The 20,385-nt window shown below is 38.7% G+C and overlaps 3 protein-coding genes across 4 annotated transcripts; 2 read left to right on the top strand and 1 right to left on the bottom strand.

Annotated features, from left to right (window-relative positions):
* Nucleotides 1-505: 505 nt before the first annotated feature.
* LOC122646214 (probable LRR receptor-like serine/threonine-protein kinase At3g47570) lies at nt 506-4,208 on the top strand. The gene is made up of 2 exons (XM_043839716.1): nt 506-3,230; nt 3,780-4,208. The coding sequence occupies exons 1-2, from the start codon at nt 506-508 to the stop codon at nt 4,166-4,168; spliced, it is 3,114 nt and encodes a 1,037-aa protein (XP_043695651.1). The 3' UTR covers nt 4,169-4,208.
* A 6,263-nt stretch (nt 4,209-10,471) lies between these two features.
* Nucleotides 10,472-12,162, top strand: LOC122646528 (polygalacturonase-like). Its single transcript, XM_043840101.1, has 4 exons — nt 10,472-10,933; nt 11,052-11,341; nt 11,443-11,671; nt 11,941-12,162. Exons 1-4 carry the CDS (start codon nt 10,496-10,498, stop codon nt 12,160-12,162), a joined length of 1,179 nt encoding a protein of 392 aa, XP_043696036.1. The 5' UTR covers nt 10,472-10,495.
* Nucleotides 12,163-13,362: 1,200 nt separating this feature from the next.
* Nucleotides 13,363-13,806, bottom strand: LOC122646570 (14 kDa proline-rich protein DC2.15-like). Of its 2 annotated transcripts, XM_043840148.1 has the most exons (2): nt 13,738-13,806; nt 13,363-13,668 (listed from the first exon to the last, which is right to left on the bottom strand). In XM_043840148.1, the coding sequence occupies exons 1-2, from the start codon at nt 13,804-13,806 to the stop codon at nt 13,363-13,365; spliced, it is 375 nt and encodes a 124-aa protein (XP_043696083.1). The 2 variants fall into 2 exon arrangements, with proteins under 2 accessions (XP_043696083.1, XP_043696082.1); XM_043840147.1 differs by having other exon boundaries at nt 13,363-13,806.
* Nucleotides 13,807-20,385: the final 6,579 nt, after the last annotated feature.

Here is a 20,385-nt window from a genome sequence, read left to right as displayed (position 1 = left end):
AAGAATGATAGGTTAATAGACTAGCAGGTTACTAGGTGAAAAGGAAGGGCAATCTGGACATTTAAAAAATGAGGGTAGAAGAAGATGTAAAAGTTTAAAAGCAGGGTAGTATCAGAAAAGAAGTTTAAGATAAGATAGTTTTAGTAAATATAGACTACGTGTAGGGTACTGATAGTAATTGCCCCAACAATAAATGTAGGTTTCTCTCAACCCAACTCCTTTCTCATTTTGTAGACTCGGTCAGAGTCATCATCATCATCAACATGGTTGGCTGATAAGGTCTGGCCCAGCGTTAAAGTCCCAAGTCTAGTACGATTGATTGTCTAAGTAAATATGATGGTAATAAGAGGAAATACTTAATTAAAGATCACTTCTAATTAAGGTCCGCTTTTGGTGAAATATTACCGTTGTTGCTTAGCACTATCCTATAAATAGGATACTTTTCTCAAAGACATTAACAGAATAGTAGATACATACCCACTGCAACTCAATCAAAATTGCATATATGGCTTCTGCATTTGCATCCAAATATTTGATTCTGATGGCACTTCATCAGCTTCTACTTTTCATTCTCCTCTTTGGGAACTCATTGAGTCTGCTAGATTCAGTCACCGCCAGTGGAGGGAACAACGAGACAGATGATCAACTTGCTTTGCTCGAGTTCAAGAAACAAATTGTAGATCCCTACGGAGCACTAAGTTCTTGGAACCATACTTCTTCTATCCATTTCTGCAACTGGGTAGGGATCACATGTGGCCATCGTCATCAACAACGGGTTATCAGCTTGGCTTTAGATGGGAAGGGCTTGGGAGGAAACATATCTCCTTCCATTGGGAATCTCACATTTTTGCATTTCCTCAGCATTGAAAACAATAGCTTCCATGGCAAAATCCCCCAAGAAATTGGTAATCTGATTCGACTACAGTACATTTCTTTTTATAGCAATGCACTTGAAGGAGAACTCCCTACCAGGTTGGCCAACTGCACTAATCTTAGAGAAATTCACTTCTCCTACAACAATCTTGTAGGGAAGATTCCTGTTGAACTATTTACATCTTTGTCAAAGTTGGAGATATTTTCTATTAATTATAATGGTTTAACAGGAGAGCTACCAGCTTCTTTTGGTAACATTTCCTCCATCACAGCTATCTCTTTGGTTGGAAATGGACTGCAGTCCAGCATTCCAAAATCCTTTAGTCACCTACCAAACTTATACTTTCTATCACTTTCTTTCAACAACCTATCTGGTATGTTCCCTATCCCACACTGTAATCTTTCATCTCTTGAAATTATTTCACTCCGAACCAATCAACTGCATGGGAGCCTTCCAAAAGACATAGGCCTCACTCTTCCAAATCTCAAACATTTAAATCTTGCAGCGAACCTTCTCTATGGAAGCATTCCGAATTCCATCTCCAATCTTTCAGCACTTGAAATAATTGGTCTTGATGAAAACAGTTTTATTGGACCAGTCCCTAACAATTTAGGAGATCTTCAAAATCTTCAAAGATTCTTCGCTGGTCAAAATCAACTTGGAATAGGGGAAGCTAATGATTTAGATTTTGTAAATTCTTTGGTCAATTGTACACGTATAGAGATGTTGGACATAAGAGTTAATGGTTTTAAGGGTCCCCTTCCCAACTTTAAAGCCAATCTCTCTACACAGCTCTCAGTACTTCTTGTGGCAGGGAATCAAATATCTGGAACCATTCCTACTGGGATTGAAAATCTCGTCAACTTAACCTATTTGGGCCTGCATGTGAACTTTCTTGAAGGTAATATTCCGTCTGGTATAGGGAAACTTCCAAAGCTTCAAAAATTACACTTGGGTGAAAATAGACTTTCAGGACAAATACCTTCCTCTATAGGCAATCTCACTCTTTTGTACGAACTCAGTTTAGAAGCCAACAACTTGAATGGAAGCATTCCTTCTAACATTGGAAATTGTCAACAGCTACAGTCCCTAACCATTTCTAATAATATTCTCCAAGGGCCAATACCTAAACAACTCTTTCTTATTTCCTCTTTATCAACGTCTCTTGATTTATCTTATAATTCTTTGCTTGGTTCCTTACCAATTGAAATCGGTAACTTGAAGAGTCTCTCTATGTTAAATATCTCCAAAAATAGATTGTCAGGAAAAATCCCCTCCTCCATTGGTGACTGTAATAGTTTGGAATATCTTTATATGTGGAGTAATTTGTTTGAAGGAACCATTCCTCAATCTTTGACTCTTTTGAAGGCGATTCGAGATATAGATCTCTCACGCAACAACTTATCGGGGCAAATCCCAAAAGGCCTAGAGAAACTTGTAGGAGTGCAGAGTTTGAATTTATCCTTCAATAATCTTGAGGGAGAGGTACCAACAAAAGGAATCTTTGGAAATGCAAGTGAAATTTTTGTTAATGGAAATGATAAGCTTTGTGGGGGAATTGCAGAGTTACAACTGCCTACATGCACAAACCATGGATTTACGAAACGAAAGAAGTCCAAAGCTTTTAGAATAGATTTGGTGATAATCAGTGTGGTTCTTGGTTTTCTTTTGATATCTTCCTTTCTTATTCTTTATTGGAAAAGGAGATCAAAAAGTAAACCTCCATCCACATCATCAATCCATGACATGTTCTTCAAGCTTTCTTACAAAGAGCTCTTCCAAGCTACTGGAGGATTTTCTTCAGCTAATTTCATAGGTTCTGGTAGTTTTGGCTCTGTATACAAAGGGATTATCGAGCAAGATGCAACCATTGTTGCAGTCAAGGTACTGAATCTTCAAAATCCAAGAGTTTACAAGAGCTTCATGGTTGAATGCAAAGCATTAAGAAACATTCGTCATCGAAATATTGTCAAGATTTTAACTTCATGTTCAAGTCTTGATTCAAAAGGCAATGATTTCAAAGCCCTTGTTTATGAGTTCATGCCCAATGGGAGTCTAGATGACTGGTTGCATCTGCCAATGGAGGCACATGATCATTCAAGGAATTTAAGCTTTCTTCAAAGATTAAACATTGCAATTGATGTGGCTTCTGCATTGGATCACCTTCATTACCACTGTCATGTGTCAATTGTTCATTGTGACTTGAAGCCAAGCAACGTTCTACTTAACAGTGATATGACTGCACATGTCAGTGATTTTGGTTTGGCGAGGCTACTTTTAGAACCTGATGACAAGTCATCCCAGGCTCAAACTAGTACCATTGGGATAAAAGGTTCTATTGGCTATGTTGCTCCAGGTAAAAATAAAATTGTAAGAGTTATCAATTGATATATTAAATTTTTATTCTATAGTTCTAAATACCAGTTACTAAGTTGTTTATGTCTATCCTAATCAGAATCTATTGTTGGCTATTAAACATGACCCAAATGATGATTTAGAGAAGGGTCCAAATCTATAGATCCTATTTATAGGTTAATATTTAATCCAATTATTATTGGATTTTCATATCATGTTCTTAATAATTGATCTAGTATATCAATATACTTTTCTATCTTAATTAGATTGGATCGTGGTTTTATTCATATTCATTTAAATTAAGAATTCATTATACTACCAACACATTGGAACCTAGTATCTAATTGGACTGAATTTAGATTGGATTTTTTTTAATATAATCAAAAGAATTATGGTTCTTAAGTCGAAGAAATGACCATTTCACTTTCTACTTTCGAAGAATGTGTTCACAATTTTCATATTTCAAACTATAATTTCTTGTATTATATGAAAAAAATATGCAAATCTCTTAATATTATTATGCTAACAGCAAGAGGTTTCTAAATTTCAGAGTATGGCATGGGTGGAAGGGCAACTATACAAGGGGATGTGTTTAGCTATGGGATCCTTTTATTGGAGATGTTCACAGGAAAAAGACCAACAAATCAGATGTTTACTGGTAACTTAAATCTCCATAACTTTGCAAAGGCAGCTTTACCTGTAAATGTGATGCAAATTTTAGATCCCACACTCCTATCCAAGGAAGAACACAGAGAAGGAATTAAAGAGGGCGCTATCAACAGAACTGAAGGTGTTAGTCATAGGACAGATAAATTACAAGATTGCATAACATCAATCATTGAAATTGCAATCCAGTGCTCCGTGGAATCACCAAGAGAACGTATGAACATGAATGATGTTATGAGGGGACTACATTCAATCAAAGGGAAATTTTCTTGAAGCAAGAATCTATCAATACAGAGCAATTACGTCTGATAATAAGGTGATTCTGAATTGCTTATTTTTATATTTATTATGTTCTCTCAGCTGCTTAGTGCTCATGAAAAACTGGGGAAAAGAAAGTTCTAAATATTTCAGTAATGGTAGGCTGATCTAGAGTTATTCACACCATGGTTTTAAAAGCGATATTGATATCGATACAAATATGGTTTTGCCCTCAATTTTTATTTTAAAAAAATCATTTTTTTGGACAGATTTACCTTCAGTTAGAATCAGTTCACTAACCAAGATTAGGCATGTCAACTGATACTGATACAGATTGGCCGATAGGCCTAATCTTATACCATTTTTTTAAAACCATGATTTACACATGATAGTTAAGTTGGAAATTAGAAGAGTTTAAGACTGAATTTCAATCTTATCTGAGCCCAATTTGTATCAAGGTTATCTGGACAAGTACCTATATTCCAAACTCTCTTTTTTTTTTTTGGGAGGGGGGGGGGGGGAGGAGGGGAGCTTATGAAAGCAAAAAAAATCAAAATGGAGGCATGGCTCTGAAATTAGGTTGGAGACTCCTCACAAAGTAGCACTCTCTTTGGATTCAAAGTATCTAAAAGAAAAAGTTTTCCAATTTCATTCCTTTGAGGCTAGGTTCTCGTCTAATGCCTCTTGGTCACCGTAAATGATCTGCTTCTATTGGATGCAATGTCATCTGTTATCTGAAGCTCCCTCTTCACCCTATGGGGGAGGGGAGCTTATGAAAGCAAAAAAATTCAAAATGAAGGCAGGGTTCTGAAATTAGGTTGGAGACTCCTCACAAAGTAGCACTCTCTTTGGATTCAAAGTATCTAAAAGAAAAAGCTTTCCAATTTCATTCCTCTGAGGCTAGATTCTCTTCTAACGCCTCTTGGTCACTGTAAATGATCTGCTTCTATTGGATGCAATGTCATCTGTTATTTGAAGCTCCCTCTTCACCCTATGATTCTAATATTTTGATAGGAATCTGTTAGAAATGTTGTTATGCTATATCTTAGTAGCCTTTCAAGTATTTGGTGATAATGGATAACAATGGTCTTGGCATCTACAACTCTTGTGATAAATGTTTATAGCATGTTGATTGAATATTAACATTGTGTGCTCTTACTCTTTCTTTGATTTCAAAACTGTGATTATTCCTTACTCATACATCATCAACTCTAAAGTTGAAAAAACTATGATTTCTAGCATGCTTAGTTATGTTACAACTGGATGTTATTAAATATGGAGAGCTAGGAATATTGTTTGTTTTTAGCAAAACAGGTTTTCATCCTATGAGTATTATGAGAAGCAGACCTGATATTGTCAGCCCTTGGGAGCCCCTCAAAAAGGCAGATTTAAGCTAAACTTTGATGAAACTTTTGACGCATTTTGACAAACTAAGTTTGTGTTTGGTATGTATTTTTGGAATGAATTCCTAGTCTATAACACATTCTAAAGTGATAAAAAAAAATACTGTTTTTCTCACATTAGAATGCGTTTTAGATAATAAAAAAAAAATCGATTCCGAAAACATATACCAAACACAACCTAAGGCATCATATTTTGATTACAAAAATTCACTTGAGCTGTTTTGTGGCTGTGCAGTATGTGGAATTTAATGTGCAGGTTCAAGATTATCTGTAAGAGTGGAAATTACGGCTCTTCAATAAAGATTGCAGCAAGTCAAAAGCACAAATATTGAATGAGAAACTGGCGGGGTCTGATACAATTAATGGAGACAATGACTAATTAGTTTGATGGAAGTCAGTTATACAGACTGGCCATGGCTCTACTTTAACCTCATCACTTAGTTGTTAAAGAGCCTTTTATCATCTTTTCATTTTCTTTTTGTATATAATATGAGTAGCTCACTTTGTTAGCTACCTTATGTCATAAGGATAACATATCTCAGGTTTTTTAATGGTCTGGATTTGCTTTTCGAGCTTTTTGATGTGATGTGTTATTTCATAATTTGAGGGCTTGCATATATGAGTTCTTAATTTCTGTATTCATAATAGAAATCATTGTCTTCACATGAATAGAAAGGAGGAAAATATAGTTTTTGAATTTTTATTATGGGATTTCGCCTCCCTCTAATGGCAATAGAATTTGTGGCTTAGGTTATGGGTGTCAATAGGGATTGTTTCGATTAATTGGGACACGTGTCAACTTCCATCTTTCTAGAGCCAGGACCAAAAACATTCTAATTAATGATGCCAAACCTTGGAACCAGCACCAATTAATAATGGGATTGTTTGGTTTCGATTATGGTTCCTAATCGGTCCAAGATCATAATCAGTCCGAAGACCAAAACGCTACTCAATAGAGCCAAAGAAAAAAGTTTTTAGTATATTGACCTCATAAACAATTTATAATAAAATGAAATAATATAAATCCCATGGACATAGTGGCCCATTTTAATATGAATATGCCTGGCTCAAGAGAGTGAATAATGATTGAAACACCTAAACACCCATATATAAACTCCCATAATCAGTAACTAATCGCTTCTAACCAGTTAATTGATTTGATCCAGTTCTAATTCTAAAACATAAATCACTCTAATGACTAATAAGACTAGAACCAACCTATTAATAATCGTTTATGATCGATTTTGATTTTTAATTGGTCCGGTTCCAATTCCTATCGCAAATTGACATCCCTAGTTTAGGTGTAAATTGTAAACTTTATGTTCGAATGTCCAAATAAGCTTAAATGTTTAATATGCTCAATCTACCAAAGTACTTAATAGATCCAAGATTTAAAGGACGTCTTTGCTTATCAAAAGAAGTTCTTAATCCTTGCAACAACAATTCACTCGAATTCCCAACAATTCGGATGTGAGGAAGTCCAGGTGATGCTGGCATCAGGATCTAATTCACTCCATGAAAACATCCAAATCAGCTGAAATGTTTACATACTCAATCGACCAAATTACGTTATCGATCCAAGATTTAAATTAAGGACTTCTTATGTAATACACTGATTCATGATTGCTAATATTTATTCTATTTATTTGTCAGTTCAGCAAATTTGATACACAGTTATGGAAACTGGTGTTTTAGAGGCTTTTTGTAAGGTAATTATGTATTTTAACATTTTTGCTGTATTTTATGATTATATGATGCAATGTCTATGATTGATTTTAATGAATGATTTTGGTTCAATAGGTGGTTTGAACCAATGGTTTGAAGTTGGGTTGATTCTTGGTTCAACTCATGGTGTAATTTATGGATGAAAACTAGAGCACAAAATAATGGAGCTTAGAACCTAGGAGTACAAAATAAACAAGAAAGGAGAAAAGGGGTCCCCCTGACGGATGCCCCTAGTGGGGAGGAAGGAACCTCTCTCCGAACCATTAACAAGCAAGGAATAAGAAATGGTAGGTATGCATCTCATCACTAAATCCACCCATTTAGTATAAAAACTCATTATACTTAAAATCGCCTTAATAAAAGACCACTCCAATCTATCATAGGCTTCTCGCATATCTAGTACTTTAAGAACCAAAAATTTCTTCTTACCCCTTTTTATATAATTGATGTAATAGAAGAACTCATGCGCCATAAAATTATTGTCGAAGATCACATGGTCAGGTACAAATGTTGATTGATTGGGAGAGATGAACTATTGCAATGCACCCTTCAATCAATCTACCATAATTTTAGAAATTAGCTTGACCGCAACACCGCACAAGCTTTCAACAACAACAATCATAACCTTATCCCAACTAAATGGGATCGGCTACATGGATCCGATAGAGGCTATAGCAATAATAAAAATAAGAGAAGTAAAAAGAAGTGAGAGGAGTAAAAGGAAGTAAAAAAGAAAATAAGTAAAGGAAGAAGTCCAAGCAGTAGTTAAAGCAGCATCCCAGGAACATTCCCCTACAAGGGGCCGGCTATACGGGTCCTTGTCCTCCAAACAGCTTTATCTGCGGTCATACTAGGATCGAGCCCTACCACATGCATGTCCCTTCTTACCACTTCTCCAATAGTCAATTTAGGTCTGCCCCTACCTCTTTTAGCTCTGTCAAACTGTGAACTGGTCACTCTTCCTTACTGGTGCATCCATAGGTCTCTGTTGTACATGACCATACCACCTCAAGCGGCTCTCACGGAGATTGTCCTAGATTGGTGAAACTCCAAGTTCAGTTCTAATACAATCATTCCTTACTCTATCCCTCCTGGGCTTACCACACATCCTTCTCAGCATCCTCAACACCACACAAGCTTATGGGGTGAAATTGGTCGGCAAACTCTGGAGATGGGGTCTTTGGAATTAAACAAACAAAGGTTTTATTTAGCTCCCAAGGGCGAATAACTGTAGGAAAAAAAAAAAAAAAAAACAGTCAAAGATAGAATGGAAGAGATCTTGTTGTGTGATCTCCTAGAACTTCTGGAAGAAGATTGATGGGAACCTGTCCGGATCAGGGGACTTGAGAGGTCCCATGCATGCTATTAAGGGCCAAAGATATCTCCTCGATCCAGAAAAAGGAATTCATTTAATTCTTCAGAAATCACAGATGGGACCTTGTTTTGTGAAGGTGCGGAACTCTCAAATTAAGAGAAGTTATAAAATCCCCCAAAGGGAGGCAACTTCGATCAGCATCTGGATCCTCCAGGAGTTTTAGAAAAGCCAAAAAGCCTCGAAATGGGAGGAAGGATATGAAAGAGATCTGCAGTGGGAACCCTCAGACAGTTTGCGCTCTTCATAAGCTCTCCAAGTTCGAATTTCCAAATATGTAGTTTCTCATTGAGTCCAAAAGTCAATCAGAAAAAAATCAGCAGAAGACTTAAGTTCCAAAATAGTTTCTCAGTTAACTGGAATGGTGCTTCAGGAGGCCTTGCAATTCTTTGGCATCCATTTCCAAGTTCTATTTTCAGATGCCAGAATGATAGATGGTGAGGGAGTCTTTTGGGCAGAATCATAAGTTTTTCTTGACTTGTGTATATGGGGGGGGGATCCAGTAAGGGCTAATCAGCATGCAAAGGGTGTAGGACAGATTGATGGTTATGGGAAGCATTCGTCATGGTGAATGGCTTTGTGTCGGTGACTTCAACTCATACTTGGATTGGCATGAGAAAGAATGGGGAATCAAACTTAACAATTTAATTAGAAATATGGTGGACCATTGCAGTCTTATGGATCTTGGAGCGAACACCCCAACTTACACTTGGAATAATAAACGAAGGAATCAATGAATGAGAGAGAGAGAGAGAGAGAGAGAGAGTACTTGCAGATCTTTTCGAAAGACAAAACTTCCTTAAGACAAGGCGATGTCTATTCATGAAATTAGCCGTTCAATTACGTAGCACAACTAACGGTTTCAATTCCATGTGTATCCCGACAACTGATCATAACTGATAACTGAAAACTGGGTGTGGGCAATTGGGTGGGTGGGTGGGTGGGTGGGTGGGTAGGTTGACCCGTAACCCATTTAAAATATCATCTAAACTAAACACATTCCCAATCTCAATTCTCAACCCACCCACTACAAGTTTACAACCCATCTGACCCATTTAGTTTTAATTTTATATGATTTATGGAATATTAGTCTTACTAATATGTTTGACTGTGGCCAACCATACCATTCTTTAAACCCTTGGTTCCAAGACCCATCGGACCAACCGATCAAGGAGGTGGGTTATTATGATGGACCCAGATGGTTTAACCGGTCAAACCAACAAACGGTTGACTCAGTAACCCTTTTTTAGATAAAACCATTCATCTAAAGTGGGTCATTGATGGTCCAACCAACCGGGTCAATATTTTTAGAACAGTTTAACTGGGTTGAGAGAGAGATATATAAAGCTTTGTTATGGGTTAACTAACCAGTAAGTTAGTTTGGATTTAATGTAAACCATAAAGAGGGCAGGTTTCCTTGCAGACAAACCGGCATTTTTCCTGCCCTTGCTATATAGTAACTTCATCCCTATAGCTATAGATAGATTCCTACCTCCTATTTGATTTCTTGAGCACTCCATTTCCATTAATTATTAATTAACTGAAACCTTAAACCGGTGATGCGGAATTTATGTTTCATTTAATGATAATTCTTATTTCCTGCAACTAAATGCGCCGTGAAAACAAAAGGGTTAGTCTTTATGTCTCCCTGACTCCCTTCATTAGACTTTAGAAAACAAATAATACCCTTATGGCCTTATCCATTTGTCTCTTATCTTTCTATCCTATAAATAGCCCATAACCTCACTTTCACTTCTCCCATCAAATTCTCATTTCCTCTTTCTTTCTTGATTGACTGATTGATCACCCAAACTTCCATTAACTTCCCTATCTCACCCAAAAATGAAAATGAAGAAGCCCATGATTTTTTTTATCTCACTTCTCTTCCTCTTCTTTAGCCCATCTACTGGTACTGCAATCTATAATGTGGTCAGCTTGGGGGCTAGGCCCAACAGCAGAACAAACTCAGCCCCTGCGTTCCTTCGTGCATGGGCTAAAGCTTGTGGCTTTAGTAGCCCGGCCACAATCTATGTACCCCCGGGACGATATTATATGGGCCAGGCCCATTTTGTTGGGAATTGCAGGAACACTGATATTACAATACAGATCGACGGGACCCTTGTTGCTCCATCGAATTATCGTGTCATCGGCAATGCTGGAACCTGGCTTATGTTCGAGGGAGTCATCGGGGTTTCAATTTACGGTGGGACCCTTGACGGGCAAGGGAGCACTTTGTGGGCTTGCAAGGCTTCCGGAAACAATTGCCCAGAAGGAGCTATGGTATGTTAAAAAGTCAGCCCAATAGTTTGGACTGAATTTGAGCCTAGCCCACTTAGCAAATAAATATCTTGTCATAACATTTCTCTTCCCTTCCCTTCCTTCTTCTATGTTTATGCAGAATCTAGGCTTTACAAACTCAAAAGACATTGTTATCAATGGATTAACATCACTAAACAGTCAAATGTTTCACATTGTCATTGATCACTGCAAGAACGTCGACGTACAAGGGGTGACGGTCATGGCTGGTGGAAACAGCCTCAACACCGATGGCATTCACATAGAGATGTCAACCGATGTCACGATTAAGGGTGCCAACATCAAGACTGGGGACGATTGCATCTCGATCGGTCCAGGCACCTCTAACTTGTGGATCGAAAGCATTGCCTGTGGACCCGGGCATGGCATCAGGTGTGTGATGTTCTTAAATTTGTTGAATCTGGTTTCTATGGATCTCTTCATATCAAATAGCTAGAGAGAAGACTAAACATGTAGATGTGTGTTTTTTGCAGCATTGGAAGTCTGGGCCGGGCTCTAAAAGAACCAGGCGTGCAGAATGTGACAGTTAAAACAGTTGCTTTCACAGGTAGCCAGAATGGGTTCAGAATTAAGTCATGGGGAAAGCCCAGTTATGGATTCGTCAATGGTGTCCTTTTCCAAGATGGCATCATGAGAAATGTCGATAATCCTATTATAATTGACCAAAATTACTGCCCACATACTGAAGATTGCCCTGAACAGGTACAGCAATATGAGGGTAAATTTGGAAAACTAGTTTATAATTATCATACTTGACCATAAAATAACAAAATGTTGATCAATTGAACTGGGCCCCCATTACACTTCAGGTTTCAGCCCTTAAGCTGGACTTTGGGCCTATTGGGCCTCTTTAATTGTTGATATTTTCCTGAACTGTTTGGAAAGAGTTAAAATCATTCTATGGCTTTTCTCTCCTCTAATTTGAAGTTTCCAAATTCAACTAGTCTCACTAACAAAGATATGATTTGCAGGTTTCAGGGGTGAAAATTAGTCAGGTCACCTACAAGAATGTTCGAGGAACGTCGGCGACTGAAGTAGCTGTGAAATTTGATTGTAGTTCTCAGAATCCATGCAGTGGGATAGAATTAGAAGATGTGAATCTTAATTATCAAAATCAAATAGCACAATCATCTTGCACCAATGCAGTTGGCTATGCTTATGGTCTAATTAAACCATCAAGTTGTTTAAAATGATGTTTTATAGAGACATTTTCTGGATTTTGCAACAAGTGTCATCTGCAATTTTATTTGCCAAGTTACAGATTTGTTGGAAACCAATACAAAATTGTAAAAGGATTAGAAAGGGAGAAAATATTTTTATTGAAATACAATGCAATGGAACATCAAATGGCTGAATTCTTTCTCTCAATCAATCATGTTCAAATGTGCTTTTTAGTCATGTCCAACCAAAAAATATACCAAATGGTGAAACACTTGCCTAGTTCTTTGATAGTACTAGGAGCCAATATCTACTCACTGCGGGGTCTGTGGAGTATCATAAGGGTGGTCTAGGTTATATATGTCGTAACTTGAAAAGTTATCTCATTCTCATTACCTACTGTGGGTGAAACACAGGCCATTCACTCCGGAATACTAGAATTGAAGCAATATCTGAAGGTTGAGTCTGACAACAAGGATGTGATTTCCTACCTGCAAGATAGATCCAAGGCCTCTCCGCTCAGGTGCTTACTATCAGATCGATAATTGAGGATATCTGGCTTTTACATTCTTATTTTGATACTTGCAATTTCATGTATGTTCCACAGGACATTAACAGCATAGCTGACTCCCTGGCTAGGCCGGAAAGCCCTGTCATTGGCATGTATGACAGTTTAGCCCCTTTCTGATCCATGGATATAGGAACAATGTTGTCCTCCATCCATGAGCTCTTCACACTTGTTTGATAAATTTTCTTCAACCAAAAAAAAAAAACAAAGACCCCGCTGCGCTGAGAGACTGTTTCTCGACGTAAACCTACAACCACCAGATCGCAATGGAGCAACCTTACCATTGGGCCGAGATCTGCCCTCTATATCAAAGACACAATGCCGCATCCATTACTTGTAAAAAGATGAATTCTTTCTCATTAACAAAAGAATGAAGAAAGTCACTTCCTTTATAAAATACACAGATTCACTTCAATCCCACAAGTTGTTACAGCTTCACTTATTTTCATTATATATAAAAGATATAGGGAAGATGTAGAGGATGAAAATAAGGATCCTTACAGCCATCAAATCAATGGAGTACACTAAGAATTACAACAGTAGTACTGATCACTCAAGCCACAGCATATAAAAGTCCAATAAACACAACAAGAAAGGAATAGAAACGCAACAAAAAATTGGTAAGAGTTAGAGAGTAGCAATATAAGGTGGCATGGCACAACACTACCTAGGCACACTGGAAGCCGGATGGGACCTTCTTTCCACAGTAGTTCAATAGCAAGGTCAAGGAAACTGGGACATTGAGGTTAAGGCCCAAGATGTTAGCCTTGAGGGCAGTGCAAAGGCAAACAGCAGCCTCAAGATCAACCAGACCCTTGATGAGACTGCAGCAAGGGGTCTTGGGTGGTTTTCCAAATACTATGTTGACCAAGTTCTTCAGCACATTGGCACAAACACCAAACTTTAAGGTGTCCTTTGGGCAACTTCCCTTACCTGCAGGCTTAGGGCTTGGCTTAGGTGATGGTGGTGTGGGCTTAGGGCTTGGCTTAGGTGACGATGACTTTGGTGGTGGTGGTGGAGGTATTAGGCATTGGGAAGAGACCATAGTGAAGAAGAGAAGGTTGAGGGTCAGGAGAATGGCAGTTGATGCAAGTGCCTTATTGGAAGCCATATCTCAAGTACTCAAAAATGCTTGTGAGTTTGGTGCTTCTGTGAGATTAATGGTGAGGGTTAGTCTGGGTTTTATAGATGGAGAGTGTGAATTTAATATTACAATAGAACCCATGTGAAAGCACACTGGATTGGATCACCCAACACTACATAGCTGTGCTTGCAAGTGGAAGGACCTTATTATTAATTAGATAGAGAGATACAGCAAGCTTTGGAGCTTTCTGTATGTTTGTTTTGATTGATTAGAAATTTTTTCAGAAAATGAAAAATCACTGCCTTAAACAGCCAAGGAGCTGGTTTTGGTTCTAATGGTGTTTTTATTATAATCTTGAGAATTGGGGATAGAGAACAGAAAACAGTAATCATCAATTTGTTTGGAATTACGTGTGGATTAGCATTAATTTCAATAAAGATCTAAACACAGATTTGCTTAGAGGAATGGAAGAATATCAATTTGTATAATATATATATATGGTAAGGATGAAAGAGCACATGGGCATGGATATCTATAGATGTCCCTTGCCATTAATCAATTCAAACCAGAGCATGAGAATTTGGATCCAGCTAGAAGTACTCCAAATTGAAAAGGAGGCCGGAATATTGTAGATCATGTGCTCCCTCACTTACTTTCAACACTCAGGCGTTTGTAGTTACATGAACACAGTTTGTTCTTTGGGGGCCAAATTAATGCCAATTAATCAAGTTATTTCCAAAATGGCATGGGAGATTTTAGAAAAGGCATATCTATGACTTTTTTGTTTTTTTGAAACCAATAATGCCTTCATTAAGAATATAGAGAGTAAACAACGCTAGGCCAATGTGATGACTGTAACCATGGGGCTGTCAATTTTTTTTATTCCAGATGGGAAAGAGGGGAACAACTTCTTCAAGCATTCTTGACCTCTTTGTGTTTGCAGGGAATTGATACGTGCACAGATCTTGGTGGTGAGAAAATAAAAATAAAAATAGAAAAATAAGAGAAACGATAGGAGAGAAAATAAAGATTTGGCTTTACGGACGAAGCCGGGCGTCGTGGCGCAATTGGGAGGCAGTTAATCCTCTTATCAAGATAACTCTTAAGAAATAATGCAGGAGATAATAATCTGATAACTTTTTCATTCACAATCACAATTAAGGGAAAAATATCTCGGTCCGAGAGTGTGGCCTACGCCAGCACTCCCATGAGTCTATCTCTCTCCTCCTCATGTGAAGACATCTCTGCCCCCTTGTTTTAAGGAGGAGAGAGATAGACACGTGGGAATGCTGGCATAGGCCACACTCCCATACAAAAAACTGCTTCCCCACAATTAAATAGGGCTGCCAAGGCTAGCAGTTACATAACTGGACACCAGTAACCCACTACCGTGTGGTTATAACCCAACTCTTACACCAATTCTACTTGATAACTACTCAACATCATCTCCACCCTACATAACTACTAATAACTAATAAACACTATCCCATCTTACGTAACCCACCCATACCCGACAACGATTGGTGACGCGGTCCGGAAAGTGGAGGCCTTCTAGGTAATTATTCAAAACCTTGATTACTGATGAGGGGACCCCTGGTATTCGGGGTCAAAACAATTAACGTCGACCTTAGATAAGTCATGCTTGAGGGTCAGTGGTTTGGTTGACCACCAACACCATTTGTTGATGATTAAAATGATCCATCGGATACAAGTGGCCGGCATTGGTTCCGTCATGTTCTTGTGGCCCTCTCACCTGGTGGAATCATACCACTACCTTTCTCTATTTGGCTTGGTTTTCCGGATGGATTAGTAATTCTTTCCCTAACAAGAGGGGTTCCACCGTCAACCTAAATTAACTCTTTTTGGTACCCCAACTAAAACCTTCTCGTGTACTTGTGTTTACAACAAACTCTCTATCTAAGTGTTGATATCAAAAGACTTCCTTATGGCAGAGCCTGCTCTTGATATAGAGGAATTGCTGGGCGATTTCCTCAGCTAATTCATACTGATCACAAAGCTAAACATGTCGCGCCTACGTGTAGTCACGTCAATTGTATCTGTGACATGCAACACGTAGAGTCCCCCAGGTCCTGACTTGGCAATCGACAATTGGCATCAAAACTAAAGAAAAAAAGGGTTTTGCATCCACTCCAATAGAGAAACAGTGCACCTAAACCGATATTAATATCCTATACTTGACGAACGTATCAATTCTTCCCTCCTAAAAAACGTCCTTGTCCTCAAGGCCGAAATAAAGTACAAATAAAATTAAATAATTCCTCTCGAATCCCAAATCTTGGTGGAGTCTTCTCTACCTTTAAACCTCATTTGAAATTCTGCAGGGCTCGTCCTCACGACCACTTTCAAGAATTGATGAATTGGACTTTGTGCCCACGAGCTCTAAGGTTTGAGATGTAACGTGTCATGGCCAATTTCAAGTCGTTAAACGAATGAGGATATTTCCATATAGATCAGGGATGATCGATTTTCTTCGTCGTGCCTGGCTCTGATTCCATTTGATACATGCGCGGATCTTGGTGGAGAGAAAATTTAAAAAAACAATAGAAAAATAAGAGAAAAGATATGAGAGAAAATAGAGATTTGACTTTATGGACGAAGCTGGGCATCCTAGCACAATTGGGAGATTGTCAATCCTCTTCTCAAAATAACTCTTAAGAGATAATTTAGGGGATAATAATCTAGTAACCTTTTCATTCATAGTCACTATTAAATAGGGCTGTCAAGGCTAGCCATTACATAACTGGACACAAGTAACCCACTACCGTGTGGTTATAACCCCACTCTTACACCAATTCTACTAGATAACTACTCCACATCATCTCCACTCTACATAACTACTAATAACTGATAAACACTATCCCATCTTATGTAACCCACCCATACCCAATAACAATCACCTAAACTGATATTAATATCCTATACTTGACGCACGTAATAGGAATGGACTTTAGCAATTATACAATGGAATTAAAAGGCAATTTTATAGGATCGAGATGGAGAAGTAATGTTACTTAGAAGTCAAAATTAGGTTAACAATCTATATTACCGATCGAGTTTCCCATCACCAATGGTGAAGACTAAGAGAATTGCTCAATCCATGTTATTTGGCCTTCTGATTGGACTAAGAAAGGGTATTTTGGGCTTAAAAGGGTAGTCATAGATCAGCTCGATCACCGACCTATCGCTAATATAAACTAGATATGTATATCAACCAAGCAACGGATGAGCCTAATGGAGACTCACGCATGTGCCCAACATTCAAACCATAACTCTTACTGTGGGCGGGATCCATTGGATTCGCGGTCCCTTGGCGACATGGAATCTTGGATGGTTCATTTGTTATTGGAATTCATTAAAATGGGGTTTGAGATCATGCCACATTTAAAAATAAAAGGAGTCGCCACCTAAGATTCAGGCCTAGGGCCCAAAAAATTGTAACCCCGTCCAGAATGAGGGGATAGGGCTACTTGATTCCATATGATCTAGTCAGAGAGTCTGGGTAAGTGGTCAGGTTACGAACGTGTGAAAGTATTAGCACCCCATCTTGCCTAGTTGAACCAATCTTTCTACTAGATACTTGATTTCAAATTTTTCTACCAAATGATGTATTCTATTCCAACATGTAAAGCTATATGATAAATCAAATATATGAAAAGGAATTAAACATGATATTTCTTTGAAAGTGAAAATGCTAAAAAACTACTTTGATAAACAAAGATGTGAAGTGAGATAAATATGTTAAATCATGCATTTTTTGGAAGAGATTCTACTATATCCATTAAAGTAAAGCACTCTAATATTCTACATGGTGTCAAATGTAAAGAGGAAGCTAGAAACGTATACCTGCAAATGATGTCAACACAATGGGAAGAAAATGATAATACAAAATGGTATGTATTCCACGGCTTAGGTGGAGACGGACAATTGGTTTGCTTCACATCACTCGAATCTCGAGCAGAGTAACGGCTGTAATGGAGGTTTTTCTGATTCAAAGTTCGAGCAGAGTAACGGCTGTAATGAAAGCTTGTCTGACTTGAATTTTGGGTAGAGTTAGGGATGTAAACGGATCAGATTTGGCTCAGATAGTGCTATATCCGCATCCGCATCCGATTAGCTTTCAGACGGATTCGGATAGTGCTACAAGGATACGGACACGAATATAGATCGGATATTTTATCTGTTTACATGTAAATATATCTTTTTGGATAGCTATAGCCTATCCGTATCCGCATCCATTAGCTTTCGGACTGATTCGGATAGTGCTAAACAGATACGGACACCGATACAGAAATGGATTTTGGCTATTCATTTACACCCCTAGGTAGAGTAATGACATCTTTGAGGATTTCACGAGCCTAGTGCTTATTACTCGGGCAGAATGACGACACTATATGGGTATAATAACGGATAATAATAAAACGAATGTATGAGACAGTGAGATAATGGGTTCAAAACTCTCGAAATGTAGACAAAGTATGGTAAATCAAGAAACGAAGTAGGGTGATGAACAAAGGATGGATGGGAGGCCAAATGGAGGCACAAAAACCAAGAAAATGAGCAAAAGGGATAAAATCATGCTTCCCGAGGCCAAGGATACGCTTCCCATAGTGGGAAGATAGAGGGATCCGAGACTCAACGGCGGCGCAGAGTATGGACCGTAGCGCTGCCAAAGTACTCAGCGGCATCACTGAGAACGAATGGTCAATTTAGCGGCCCCGCCAAATCGGACCACTGACAGACAATACTGTTTGATTTTTTTTTTTTGGTGAGTTTTTTGGTCTTTGGGTCCTTTTTGGTTATATTTCTTGGGGTTTTTTTATGGGTTTGATTGTGAGTGAGATTCTTGCATTGTTCGTGTCTAGTTGTCGTCATCGTCATGGGAGAGTGGCGATTTCCAACGTCTATAGATTGCCCCTCTTCAGTCAAGAACTATGTCACAGCCGAAGGGCAAAGACAAAAAGATCGTCTGGAATTGCCACCCATGAGCATGTACTACCGGAACCTTGCTCAGGGGTGACGAGTTGGAAAACACGAGCAATAAAACCAAATCCGACAAATCGATCGATAAATCATGCAAGTTGCCTATCCCACGGCTGAAACCATATAAATGCTAGTCACATCAAAAACAATCATCAAATTGTGATACGTGAAAATCCAGCATCTCGTAGTTGAGCATAGGTGGTTCGACATTTTTTTAACCAGTCATATGGCATCATTCATCCAATGTGTGAGGCTAATATAGTACCGCTAGACCAAAATGTGTGAGGGTAATGTGGTGCCACTCAACCAATAGTATTAGGTTAATATGGTACCACTCAAGTGTGTGAGGGTAATCTGGTACCACTCGACCAAGAGGTGAGCAATTACTCTACTAGGGATGTGAGAGTGATTACTTCACTGGGGATAAGTAAAGTCTGGAATGATTTGACACCCTTCGACCGAGAGATAAATTGGGGAGTGATCGATCTTGTTTGGGATATGATTGCTCCACTTGGGAATAACGGTGTTATGATTCAACATCCTTTAGAAATGATCTAACGTCCTTGGGTCGAATAGAGAATGAATTAGAAGGAATTCATCATCCTTTGGTCGATCAGAGAATAATTCAGGAGTGATTCGACACCCTTTGGTCGATCACAGAATGATTCAAGAGTGATTCGACACCCTTCAATCGATTATAGGATATTTCGAGATTGATGCGACACCCTTAGTCCATCATAGGATGATTCAGGAGTCATTCAACATCCTTTGGTTGGTCACAGAATGATTTAGGAGTGATTCAACACCCTTTGGTCGATCACAGGATAATTCGAGAATGGTTCGACACCCTTCGGTCGATAACGAAACATTCAAGTTAAAATTTAGCAAGCCCAGAACTGGGTCGTCATTGATTACAAGACCCCAAAACTAAGTCAAACAGGGGTTAGAAAAGACCCAAGACCGAGTCAAACATGGGTCAAAAAGGGGCTAAAGGCCCAAGACCAAGTCAACTATGGTTCAAATAGGGTTGACGACCCCTTTTGTAGGTTTTTTCAACTAACGTTTTGAGACAGCATCATTCATGTCTTCATTAAGCTTTGACCCCTTGTCACTGGCACGGTTTCGTGGACTACAACCTAAATTGGTTGATCTAGAATTGATACGCTTGCTACTATTGTTGGCCAGAGACACAGGGGTGGAGCCCCACACAAATGAGCTTGATCCGACATTGTGGAATTTTGTTGGATGGCCTACATTAGTTTTTGAATTGTTCATGGGTCACTGGGCCTGTAGATCAAGCTATTATGCATCCTAGGTGACCTGGCTACACCGATGGTACATCTGTCGTGTACCTTGGCTTCAAGTCCCACCTCTATTGTTGGCATTGCATGGTGCAGGTGAAGGGATTCGTGATGGATTTGTAGGGCTTCGTTCAGGGTATTGGGTTCTCTGGCTGTGTTTAGGGTAATCTTGATTCCTTTCACCCCACTTTGAAGCTTTTGAAATTGCACTTCTCGTTGTTGTCATGATGGGTTGCTCTCTCTCTCTCTCTCTCTCTCTCTCTCTCTCTCTCCCATAGATGGCGTCGATCTGTTGCCTATAGAA

The sequence above is a fragment of the Telopea speciosissima genome, chromosome 11 (genome assembly GCF_018873765.1).
Source record: "Telopea speciosissima isolate NSW1024214 ecotype Mountain lineage chromosome 11, Tspe_v1, whole genome shotgun sequence".
Classification (NCBI taxonomy): domain Eukaryota; kingdom Viridiplantae; phylum Streptophyta; class Magnoliopsida; order Proteales; family Proteaceae; genus Telopea; species Telopea speciosissima.
This window is presented reverse-complemented; position numbering and strand designations above follow the sequence as displayed.